The sequence below is a fragment of the Seriola lalandi genome, unplaced genomic scaffold (assembly GCF_002814215.2).
Source record: "Seriola lalandi dorsalis isolate HSWRI2012SDOR001 ecotype SW California unplaced genomic scaffold, Sedor1 jcf7180002054945, whole genome shotgun sequence".
Taxonomy (NCBI): domain Eukaryota; kingdom Metazoa; phylum Chordata; class Actinopteri; order Carangiformes; family Carangidae; genus Seriola; species Seriola lalandi.
The window spans coordinates 3,027,103-3,039,875 of NW_019525496.1; the positions used below are offsets into that span (position 1 = coordinate 3,027,103).

The 12,773-nt window shown below is 40.1% G+C and overlaps 1 protein-coding gene across 10 annotated transcripts in view; it reads right to left on the minus strand.

The window, feature by feature from the left end:
• Positions 1 to 12,773, minus strand: part of rimbp2b (RIMS binding protein 2b) — an 81,762-nt gene that overhangs the window by 34,544 nt on the left and 34,445 nt on the right. For all 10 annotated transcript variants that reach the window (XM_087170375.1, XM_087170376.1, XM_087170372.1 and 7 more), the window contains 2 exons: positions 7,197 to 7,280; positions 419 to 508 (listed from right to left, as the gene is read on the minus strand). Coding sequence is in view for 9 of the 10 variants with exons in the window: in XM_087170376.1 (XP_087026502.1) it covers positions 419 to 508; positions 7,197 to 7,280 (174 nt within the window). In the remaining variant the exon portion in view is untranslated. The remainder of the gene's footprint in view (positions 1 to 418; positions 509 to 7,196; positions 7,281 to 12,773) is intronic.

A 12,773-nucleotide genomic window follows, 5' to 3' on the forward strand; every position in this document is an offset into this window, starting at 1 on the left:
GACATGTCACTTAAAACCTTTGGTGGCACTTGAGGAAAAGTCATAGGATCACCAAAGTTCATTCTCAGGGCGCAGTGAATGTCTGTACCAAATTTCACAGCTTCCAATAAATTTCAAGATATTTCACTGTACACTTGGTGTACAGGAAAAGTCGGGGGATCACCATAGTCACTGGGATTCATCCTCTGTGTATGTACAGAATTTCACTGCAATCTATCCGACAACAGCAGACCAATAGACCAGCATTGTAATATAGACAGCCACGCCACTAGAATGGTTAAAAATTGTGTCTTAGATGTACTGATAGGACAGACAGTATAGTCCAAAAGTCTAAATCATTACAGGTGTGAATGGCGTGTGCTGAGGTGTATACAGTACACGGTCAAAGAGTCAAAGCTATGTGCTTTTTGTCTCTTACCTTCTCATACTCAGATGCCTTGTGGCTATTTTTGAACAACTGGAGGTTCAAGTGCTTGTTCTCCTGGAGAAAATCTTGAAGCTCATTCTCCTAGGCAAAAGATGCAAAAAGAACAGAATTTAGAACCCAGTAAGTCACCATGATTTGACAAGAGCACAGCACTCAAACGCAACGTTTTGTTAGTGATAGCCCCTGCATTATTCATCTGAGGAGACTGCTCGAGGTTCTCTAGTATGTTCTAGAAAGCACTGGCCAAAAGAAGCTGCCATTTTAGCCACTAAAACAGAACAATAATAATAATGTTAGCTTTTATATCAGTGTCTTTAACATACCAGAATAGATGTAATAAAAAAACAAGGACATTTATATTCTTTGTCTCTTTATAGCAGTGGATGTTAACCAAACATGCATTCTGATACCCTCTAAACCACACACACACACACACACACACACACACACACACACACACACACACACTTCATGAAAAGTCTCCTTTCTCCACTCTTTCCTACCAAGTACGTACAGATGGGAGTAAAAAAAAAAAAAAAATCACTTCATTGCAGAGGAGGAAAACTTAATTACATTCAATCAACAGTTGTGAGGCGTGCCGTGGATGCAATTTGCAGTATCAACTGGAGAGTTCTCTACATGCAGCCATGGCAGCATGTAGGCCAAGTGTTGTCAGGAACCAAGAAACCTACTGGCTCATGCATGATACATTTACAGTAAATACAGTTCTTCTTAATGGCTAGTGATGGTGTGCTTCCTCCTGCTACCTTATGTTTTACTTATGAAGGATGTTTCCGGGGGCAAATGGAGACAGGAGTTAACATGAAAAAGTAACATGCACGCAAGGGTACACATGTTAACAGACTGGGAAATGTTTAGCAATTTTCTTTGCTGCAGAGATGCTCACAAAGCACTATGAAATAAGCGTGGGTTCTCTGGAAAATGCACACCAAAAAAAAAAAAAAAAAAAGGGAAAAAAGGTGCCGGTCGCAGCAATAGGCCTTTTTCACAGTCGACATTTTGACATGTCACGGTAGGAAAATCACAGGTGTAAATAATAAAATTAATAATGGCTGAATTCACTTAGCTGTTTCAGTTTAGGGGTTTGTGCATTCTGCCTCACTGTTACACTGTCATGGCTTACCAGGACACATGAATAGAACAGAGCCATCATAACTGTTGATGGTAACACCTGTGCTTTTTCTGCTATGACAAACCTAAATGTGCAATGTGCACTAATGCATATACTGTACTGACGGAACAGTTACATGTATTATATGATCTGCTGACCTGTACTCAAATTATTTGTATAAATGAGGAAATGAATTATCTTGGAAGACTGTGATTGTGAAATGCACAAAACATGTTTCAGGTATCTTTATCTTGATATAATGCAGACAATATTACCCTACTGCAGATGTGCATGAGTAGTAGTTGCAACTAGTTGGCAAGTGAAATACTATTGAGTTAAACTAATTATTAATAGTTTAACTGTTCCACCTTAGATATCATGTAGCCGCCCGCCACTAGGTGTGACTGATCTGTCCTAATTTGCACCTTGTCGGTTTACAGCAAGGTGGAAATTGGGACAGATCAGTCCCACCTAGTAGCGGGATGACATCTTGTAAAACCAGGGAGGTTTAGCAGGATAATGATCTAGAAAAGGAATGGCATGTGAACATTGACCTGCAAAGTAAGAAGGCTACTAGCACTGCTACCGTTAGCCACACTTGGCAATAATTGCCTGAAATCACTCACTCATACTTCCTACTCACTATCTAGCGAGTTCTATGTAGAGGACTATGTAGTGAGCTCATTGGCAAAGTGAAAAAAACTTGGGGTCATTAATTCTGCACCGCTTTTCTTTCTTTCAGTGCGAGCGCAATGCATGATGGTACTGTATATATTGCTTGGAAACAGACTCGTCGACTAGTCTAAACCTAAATTTCTCCTTAATCGAAAGGGAAATTAGTCATCAGGAACATCCCTAATTCATACTATCTGAAATACTGCTGCTTCTTCTACTACTAGTAGTACTACTACTACTACTGTACTTTACCCCTACCCTACTGCTACTACTCACTACATCTAATAATAATGATGATAATAAATTCTGACATGGACATGAAGCGTATTAACAAAGTGCACATATGCAGACCATAGAGGAGAAATACTGTGAAGGACAAACAGCAATAAGTAAACAACAGCCTGAAGACAGTACCAAAGTCACATCTGAGATCTGCTGTTTTTCCATTAATTTCATTTCCCTCACATCCAAAAAAATATTGGCATTTCAACCTGCATCAATTGTGTCCAGTCAATTTTAATGCTTCCCGTGCAAGCACTAGATTGCATTGGCATTCCTATTCATATCCATTGATCCTTCAATTCAGTGCTAATGTGGGCTGGCTAAGCCTCCAGGTGTCCATTCTGAAGGACAAACAGCTACTGAAAAAAACACAGAGAGCTCACATTTTACAGCATGCATGCACACTGATGAGAACGACATAAAAATACCTTTGAAGTTTAAAGCTTGTTGTTCATTTAAGCATTTTAACATGACTGCTCTCCTCATTTAAAATCCTTTTTGGAATTTGGATGTGACAGCACACACATAGTGGTGCAAACCAAATTGTCTTGAACACAGAGAATCAGCTGTTTCTTTGTCCTGTATTGTTGGCGTGTTAACGCTTTAAACAGATCAGTATACGTCATAATCCCTTGGCAAGACACGTTTTTATGGAGAGCCTGAGAGCCCAGTGATGGAGAGAACTCCAGGCAGAATGCATTGTGGTCTGTATTGAGCTGCCTCCAACATTATTCAGCTGGAAACATGAGATTTTCTGCTGCTATTTGAGATTTGCTTTGAGGACTAACACCCATGTACATGTAAAATGTACACAAGATAAATTCATTGATTAATGATCTGTAACGATTTAGAGACTAGATAATAGTAAATGACCAATTAAAGCCTCCATGACAGAAACAGTAGGTTTAACTGATGTAAACAGCTTAATTGATCATCACTGACATTATTCACTGTGATATACTATTTTCAATTTCTAATATTACAAAAATACTATCTAGTGAGCAAAAAGATTAAAAAAATCTAAAACACATGATTGTCTTGTGATAAACAGGGAAGTTTTCTATTCATTCTTGACAACCAGGACAGTTCCATGAATAATAAACAATGGGACAATATAATTAGGCTTGGTGCAGAGTACCTGGGTTATTCATGTGTTTGAAAGCAGTGCAGCCGTGTGTTTTGTCCAGACACGGGCTGACTCAGCCTGGTGTGCCACAGCTACGTGTTCAATTTCGACAAGCCTGACAGATGAATCAACTCCGCCATTTAACACATGAGCAAATATTTCACCCACTTACTCCCTGTTCTGTAGAGTCAGTTAGTGTAAGCATCATTTGCTCTTGTTCAGCACAGCCAGCCCATCACAACAGTACAAATGTTCAGCTGAACCTTTTCAGTTTGGTTCTTATTTCTTTACCGTGACCATCAGCAGTAAAGACATACACATATATTTCCTATTGACCACTGGTTTCCCCTAACATTGATGACCTTTAAATATTGATATTATTAAGAGATGACAGTAAAGCGTCAACTCAATTCTGAGATGCCTATAATGGCTAAACCTGTGCAGCTTAATTGTACTGATTAAAAAGCGGCGCTTTACAGTGTGTGGCCCTGCACACTGCTTTATCAGCAAATACATGAATTCCTCTTAAGTTTTGCACACCGTGGTGTACATGAATGAACAAAAAGTAGAAAACCATATTGAAAATCATTTATAGGACTAATGTGTATCTGAATTTACTGCACTTTGTAAAATGCAAAAAATAAATAGATAGTTTTTAAAAAACAAAGAGAAATAAGAGTCTATGTTGAAATTTATTTCTGACAGTTTTTGCTTTTGCACATACAAAGCATGCTGTGTGGCGAAGCAATGAGAGATGCCAATCACGCCTTAGACAGAAGGTGTTTGTGTTTGCAAACGGCTCATGATGAAAGCTAAGCTGACCACAAAGACACACTGGCTACTGAGCTACACTTGAGAGCAGAACTCCACAGTCCAGTCCTTGGACTTGTTGAGTCTGCCTCCTGTCTTCCCCAGTATTGATGTTCAATTAGCACTGTTACATATTTGAGCGATGCTGGCACAGCTAATGCTTGTCGCCATAGTAACAGGTCTTAAATGCTAGTGGAGGCATACTCTGCCGATGGTCTGTAGTTATACACCCGATACTCAGGAAGGTGGAGGTGCCAGATGGCTATGCCAGTGTTTACTGTCACTCACACACTAAGTCAGTCTATGTGTTTATATACACGACAGCTGAACTCACTAGTAGGGAACATGGCATTAATACCAGCTGAAATTTCAAGACTTGGTAAGAAAAAATCAGTGTATATTCCAGCATATGCTGTCAGTGTCAGGTAAACAGATTGTTATAAGTCCACCAGCAGAGCAGCTACACTGAGTTGTTAACAATTACACCTAATTCTGTAAGTTTACTTTAACCTGAGAAGGAGAGCACTGAGGAGGAGAAAAAGAGAGGAGAGAGAGAGAGAGAGAGAGGTAAGCCAGTATGGACCAAACAGGGAGTGACATTACTGTCAACTCGCCATCCCCTCACAATAGTATTCATTGGTCTTGTCTGTGTTTGCGTCTCTGTTCTCAGAGCTCAGTGCAGGAGGAGATAAGAGCTGTGCTGCAGTCTGTGGAGACCAGCCTGCCATTTCTGCTCACCATTTGGGGACAGTTTGTCCTTTGGGTAGCTTCCCTTGGACTCAGCAGGCTGACAATGGGCGAGGAGGGAAGTGCTGCTGTGGGCAGGGAACGTGAGAGGAGGGCAGCAAAGAAAACAGTCCTAATGGAGTGTAAATTTGGGGCAGCTCATCTAAAGAGGATGGCTTAGGGGCATAAGGGAATGAATTCAAATGGTCTATGACCAAACAGTGCCATTTAAATTACTGCTCAATCCTTACAGCTCCTGCCTTTCATAGGAAAAAAATCTACCTCCAGGCCATCTGTACCATTATGTGCCTACTTCTGCTTCTACAGGTTACAAACATGTGTCATTTTTATGTAATGCTGAACTTCAACTTTCATAAAACAGCTTTTATGTCAGTCTTACAACACCCTGTATTGTTTTTCCCACATCCAAAACCATATACCATAAGTTTATAAATGTCTACACTTAAACATTCAATAAAATTCTCATAAATTCAACTAAAATTAAACTCAACATTTTGCTGCAGAAGAGATGGAGACCTCATCTGAGTAGCTGCAGGAACATCACAGCAGTAACATGGCATTCTCTCTCAGAACAAAATTAAAGAGAAGCTGAACAGAGCTCTCCATCTCAGTATACTGTAATATAAAGTGATTAGTCATTCTACTTAGTGAGGCTCCTGTAACTATAATGGTAAAACCCCTCGGACCAGAATCATTTACTTAAGCTTTATTTATACTGTGATTTAAAACTATGATGCCTGCGGTGAGAGACTGATAGAGTCTGATGTTCAGTATGTTTGTAAAACAATAGTTTTATTGCCACTGCTGGTCAGTGGTTACCTGAGTGTACTCGACATTCAGCCCTGCTCCCCAGTACCAACTAACAATAAAGATTGATGAGAAATTTTAATCACCCAAACCAATAGACAACACTTGTTACTGATGGTCATAGGAAATTACTAGACATCTGGTCTCCAGCACTTCACTTTAGTCTACCTTGAACTCTGCCAGTGATGAAATAGAGGCATTTCAGCTTGTTGAAGCTAGTCCTACCTCAGCCATGCATCATTTACATCAGCTTTCAGTCTTCTTTTCTTTTTTGATGTATCGCTGTGGTGTATTACCATCTTTTATCACAGCCACTCCTGTGTTCGTGACAACATACAAGCAAACGGGAAACCCACTCATCAAAACACTGCTCAACAGCACCAGAGGGTACCTTTATCTGGCCACTGCTAGTTGGTGAGTCTACAGTTCTGATAATTAATAACTCTGCATCAACATGTGAAGTGATATAGCTAACCCCTGAGCCATCCCTGCCACCAACAGAATATATATATATATATATATATATATATAAACTAACCTTTGATTTGAATTCTGTTGTCATACCTTCAACATTCATGAGCAAAAAAGACTAACATGGGGCTGCCTGAGTCAAGGCCGCTCCAGCAGGCAGAATGACATTTCTGGGGCATTGTGAGAAAATGTCCTTCAAGAGCAACACAAACCACTTGTGTAACACATCTCTGACCTTTTAGTGTGGTGACCATTACCTGAAAAACACAGACAGCACCGTGCACTGCTGTATGTTGCACTGACCTCCATGAACTGATGTGTATACAAAATAAACTAATAAAGCCACAGCCTGAGGATACTACTTGCATTTTACAGATTTGTTTAGATGCATCATAGCACCACACCCTGTATTTCCCTCTATTTTTGCATGATGACACACAGAATATAATTACTGCAACAAAGTGTATTCTTCATTCTCAAATGTATTCCCAATACAAACAAAACCCAACCCACAGACACCGCAACTTGCAGTTAACTGCTCCAATTTTTCAATTTCAGTCATCAACGCCTGAGAACCAAGCTGTCATTACAGTAGACTGCCACTCATTTTCTCAGGGGACATTTGTGTGTGATGATAGCAGGCAAGGCTCTCAGGTACAAATCAATTTCAGCCTCCATCCTTTCACTCAGAGGCCGAGGTATATTTTTGGAGCACTTACCAAAGTCTGACATGTTTGATTCTTTTTCTTCACCTCCGCCTCAAGTGCTTCACACTCCTTCCTTCTGGTGCTGATCTCAGTCTCCTGGGGAGAGAAAAAAAAAAGTAGAGGACGGCTGCTATGGTTTGTAAGGAACAGAAGCTTCCTGAGAGAAGTCAGTGAGACTAGGCAGACAGAGAGAGAGCTGGAGCATTTCGTCATTCAGCAGTATTTAGGTATGTGAGTTCATGTGTGTGTGTTCATGTGTATATGTATGTGTGTGTGCAACAGAGAGGCAGAGGGAGATTTCCAGAGATTATCTAATAGATATTACAAAATGTTTTTGTTGTTGGAAAACAGACAGGAGGCTGGAATGATTGAAAGGTTCAAATGTTGAGGGTGTAGGGCAGGGCTTTTCAACTATGTTGTTCAGGGGACCACATTTCCTGAAAGCTAAGTTTCCCTGAGCTATTCTCATTATACACTTGACACAACATGGCACCACGTTTTCAAAACTGTTATTTTGCCATATTGCATTTGATTTTCTGTGCAACATAAGCTGCGATATCAACAAAAGTAAACACATAGTTTTCTACAACACATCATGTCAGTTGTCTGGCACATAATTTGATTAATTCTGACATCTCTTACAAAGCTACATCGCAGCATTTTTTAAGTGAGGCAAACAACAGAAGAGAACAAAGAGAATGCTAAAGTTCAAGATGAACTGAACTCGCCTAAGCATTTGATGCCACACAGCTATCTGGAAATCGTTAAGATATTATACTGTTCAGCAAACTTCAACAGCATTGTTTTGAACAAATCACTATTACAGACTAATTTTGTGATGATGGAAATGTAATACTCAATGATTTACACCAGGACTTTTGCTGTGACAGTATTTTTAATGTGCAGTAGTTTTACCAGCAGCCCTAACATCACCAACACCCCCCACCCCCTGCTCTGAGTGATCTGAACCTGAATTTCTGTCCATTTCAGATTGAATGTAAGAACACACCCAGAACTATCAGCTTGTTAATGGTTACTTTTCCTCATTAACCCATCATATAATTAACTCTGTGTGTGAGCTAGTCGGTCGAGACCTGTGCATTTCTCCGTCTGTATGTGACGGACTTTCACTGGATGTTTCCAGAGATCGCTCGTGTTTCTGCTCTAACATGCAAAAGACTGAACCACACTTTGAATGTTTAGTTCTCTCCGCAATTGTCACTACAAGCAGCTTCTCTGTGTCTGTGAGCTCCAGGTGCTCCAGCATGAGACAGAGCTGCCCCCACCCCTCACACACACAGGCTCCAAGAGAGCGAGAGAGCGAGAGAGAGAGATCTGACCTTATCAATACGGCTGTTTAATATAGTTAATTAGGCTATAGTTGAAATATGGGAACATTTTGACAACAGACACTGCTGTTACTGTCTGGGACTGGTGAAACTGTTCACCAAGAAGGCTGCTGCATTATTACAGCCTCGCTGTGGTTTAGAGGATTTATTGTAGCAAAAAATTATTTGCAATTAAACAATTGATCGGCAGTCGGAGTTGGCCCGAGGGCTGCCAGGTGAATAGCGTGTGGTCCTCTGGGAATAATGTGATGAAAAAGATCAAAGAAAAATCTGTTTAAAGGGCTTCACTCAGGTGGGACGCTCATAGTTGTAATTTAACAAGACTAAGATTTTACAGCCATTCTAGCAACTCTGAGGTTGTACTTAGGCGCACAGGTGAGTTAACTTAAATGCTAACATCAGCATGCTAACATGCGTAAAATGCTAACATGCTGATGTTTAGCAAGTATAATCTTTACCATGTTCACCATTTTAGTTAAGCAGAAGAGCATGCTAAATTTTGTTAATCAGGACTACACACAAAGGACAGCTAGGGGTGGAGAGAACCCAAAAGTGAGTTTAACCCAAAGAATTGGATAATTAAAATTTTGATGCCACCAGTGTGGCTATTAAAAATTAAGCTAAAAGCTAAAAGCCTTGACTTTCCTTGAATCACTTTTATTTCTCCATTCTTCATGTAAGGTTGTTAGGTCTCAATACTTTTTTCACAGCAAACATGTGCACTTGTGATAGCAGAAAAAAGCACAGGTGTTACTAATTACATTAACGACAGCCCTGTGTAAAGCCAACTGCACAACAGCAAAGCCTTAAACCTGACACTGCTAATTGAAAGGCAGACATTATTAAAGGTTCCCTGTGGAGTTTCTGACCTATAGTAGTGCTATGGAGCAGTTCTTTAACAAGTGGGTCCCCAAAGAAGAAGATTGAAAGGTAGTGATCATGAATGTAAATGGACTAGGCCTACTTTCAGTCCTGACACATTAACCATATCTCGTCAGTAACGTGAATTACCATTTTTTCCCACATTAGAAGAACTACTAATGTCTGCATCTGTAGGGTTGCCACCTTTTATGTGAAAATAGGTGGCAACTGGTTTGGTTTTACTTGACATTACTCCACAGAGTACCGAGAAAAAAGTACTAGAGTCATTTCATTTTCAAATACGGGACGATCCCATCTTATACGGGATGGGTGGCAACCCTATTCACCTGTTTGAAGAGCCGCAAAATCAGGCCACCGCCTCCTTCCGCAGGCAGAGGTCCAGCGGGTTCATATTCTTCTTCTTTGTCAGATGGCTCTGCCTGATGCAAGGATTACGAAACAGCGCCACTACATTGCTGTAGTGGCGTACAGCTGCAAACAAGTAATAGAATTTTGTCGGGAGGCAGAGGTGCCACGAAATTTGATGGAGGCAGCCTCCTCCCTATCCTCTATGCAGGAAAAACCTGGCTTTAGTTTCTTTACAAGACTACACTGCACTGTAACATGTCGAACAGCCTCCTCTTAAAAGGTATTTTCTGTCTCCCATGTTAATCAGATAAAAACTCAGTATGCTCAGACATGCACAGTATACTATTGTATTCCCTCTCATTAGTCATAATGTAAGGGTCCATCAGTACATAGCTGACACCTGATATTCTCTTAAGATTTCTTCAAAGTCTGTCATGTTTCCATCACATTGAGTCTATTGACCATGTTTTACAGCAGAGGTTTCCACTTGTCATAACAGCAAAAGCACAGGTGTAACTAATAACCTTAATAATGCGTCTGGCCCATTTAAGGATGCCGGCATGCACAACAGCAGAGCCCTGGCACTGATAATTCTGAATGGAATGCAGCCTTAATTAATGTTATTAATTACCTCTGCCAAGGAGATTATGTTTTCACTCGTGTCTTTTTGTTTGTCAGCAGAATTACACAAAATGTACCGAACTGATTTGCACCAAACTTGGTGGATGGCTGGGCCATATATATAGTTTTGAGATCTACGAGTCTGCACAGTTTGGTGCAGACCCAGATAATAATAAGGATCTGATGGAAGAAAATGTTGGATTATTCGGACTTGGCAGAGGTATGTTCTCCATTCTGGTTGGTTTGTTTGCTTATCTTTTTATTTGTCAGCAGGATTACACAAAAACAGCTGACCCCATTTGCACCAACCTTGGTGGAGGGATGAGGCATGGGTCAGGGAAGAAACCATGAAATACTGGTTCCGATCCAGTTAAAGAGGCAGATCCAGGATTTTCTTTTGTCACATTCCTTAACATTGAAAAATTTTTCAACATCTTAATCAGTTTCTCAAGAAATAATGTATGGATCTTATGACTTACTATGTTTTATGATAAATAAATCATTTATGTTATGACAGACATATGTATAATTGTTTGGCCTTGCCGGAGTTACGCGCTCTACTGCCATCCTAGTTACATCTGTGCTGTGCTGACATCAGTCAAAACATCTAATGAATATGGATGTATAAACTGAAGGGCTCAATTGTAAGGATTTAAATATGTTAGCATATATACTGTAGATTGCATCCTCTGTCCATTTGTAATAATATAAGGTTTCTCCAGTGCTTAGCTGACACCTATAATATTCCTTCCTGGGGGTTTTTGAATGTCTGTTATGTTTCCATCAAGCAGCCGTTTAACTGAGCTGACAGTTGAATGCTGCGTTAGCTGGAATTACAATGAAAAGAAGTTCAGCTTTCTTCACAATGTGCGATTAGAGCCAAAACATGACTAAAGTCTGCCACAGTTTCCACAGAGGACGAATTGTTTAGTCTATCAGTGCTGTTCAGACAACTCATCTGAGCTGGCTTCTCAGTAGGGGCAGACAGCTAGAAATGGGATACCCCCATCAAAGCAGCCTGTGTGTTCAGTCCTGCCCTGGAGATGCCACATCTCTTTGTGACTTCACTCTAATCAGGAGGTAACACATTCTGCCAAGCCTGGATGCATTCAATAGTGAAGGGTAGAAAATACACCTCTTCTCTATGGGCATTCATTTAATGCTTAGCCCACTATTGCACTGCTCTTAAAGTAAAAATAAATGAAAATGTTACATCACCAATCAGATCCTCTGTTTATCAGCAGACGGAGCTTTCTATCAGTGTATGAGGAACATCCTTGCTATGGATGGGAATGAAAGTGCAGCTGGATGTTCCAAGATTAGCGTATAGAATTAAACAGGATTTTATCAGTGTCAGTGTGAGCTAGCAATGTACACACACACACACACACACACACACACACACACTCTCTCTCTCTCTCTCTCTCTCTCTCTCTCTCTGGTAGCATGGCACCACGTGTCCCTCTGCAAAACTAAAATAAGCACCAGCAGAGTGACCAGAAGGCCACAGCAGACAATACATGTGAGAGCGCATGAATGTGCACTTCATCACAGCAATGCTCACAGCTTGGTTTGACTTTGAATATACATATACACACAAACACACACACATATATATATATATGAATTCATTTAAATGGAAGATATTTTACTTTGCTAGATCTGCGGGTTCACCTCTTGCCCTGCGAGTTCCAACAATAATCAGGATCTGTAACCTTGTGGCACTTCACCCCAGGCAAGTGACAGTTGGCATGATTAAGTCTTTGACCCCTTTTCTGTCATAGCTGGTCCACCAATGATCCTGCGTAACTGTATGTACAATGTGTGTATGTGCTCTAGTATTTCTATCCTTTCAAGGACTAAAAACCTCACATGGACAGAAAGACATGGGAAATAAATGTCCTCTGAAGTGAGGCGAGGTAAGATAAGGGTAAGGTTGCAGTTTGGATTTAGAATTAAAATTATGTTCAAGGATTATTTAAATGTTTTCTGTGTTTGGGATTTGTTTAAATTTAGGGTTAGAGTTATGTTTGAGAATAAAATGGATAATCATGAGGTCAGGCTTTGCAAACTTCTCACAAACCGCTAAATTTAGCACAACCATAAGCCACAAAATCAAGAGATGTTTGTTCTCAGAATCTCTACTGAATAGTTCAGGTAAACAGGATATATACTGTCACATCAATGTTTGAGAGATGATTCATTTAGTTACTCAGCAGGGAGCTATAATAGCCACTGCAGGTGTTACTGCAGTTTCTATGGGATTTCTAGCACCTAAAATCCTCCTTTCTTATTCACTATATTGTTAAAACTGGTTCATGCAAAGATGATTTAAATGTTTAAATGACAACAGTAAAAAAAGATTCGACATAAAAAAAAAAAAAAAGAA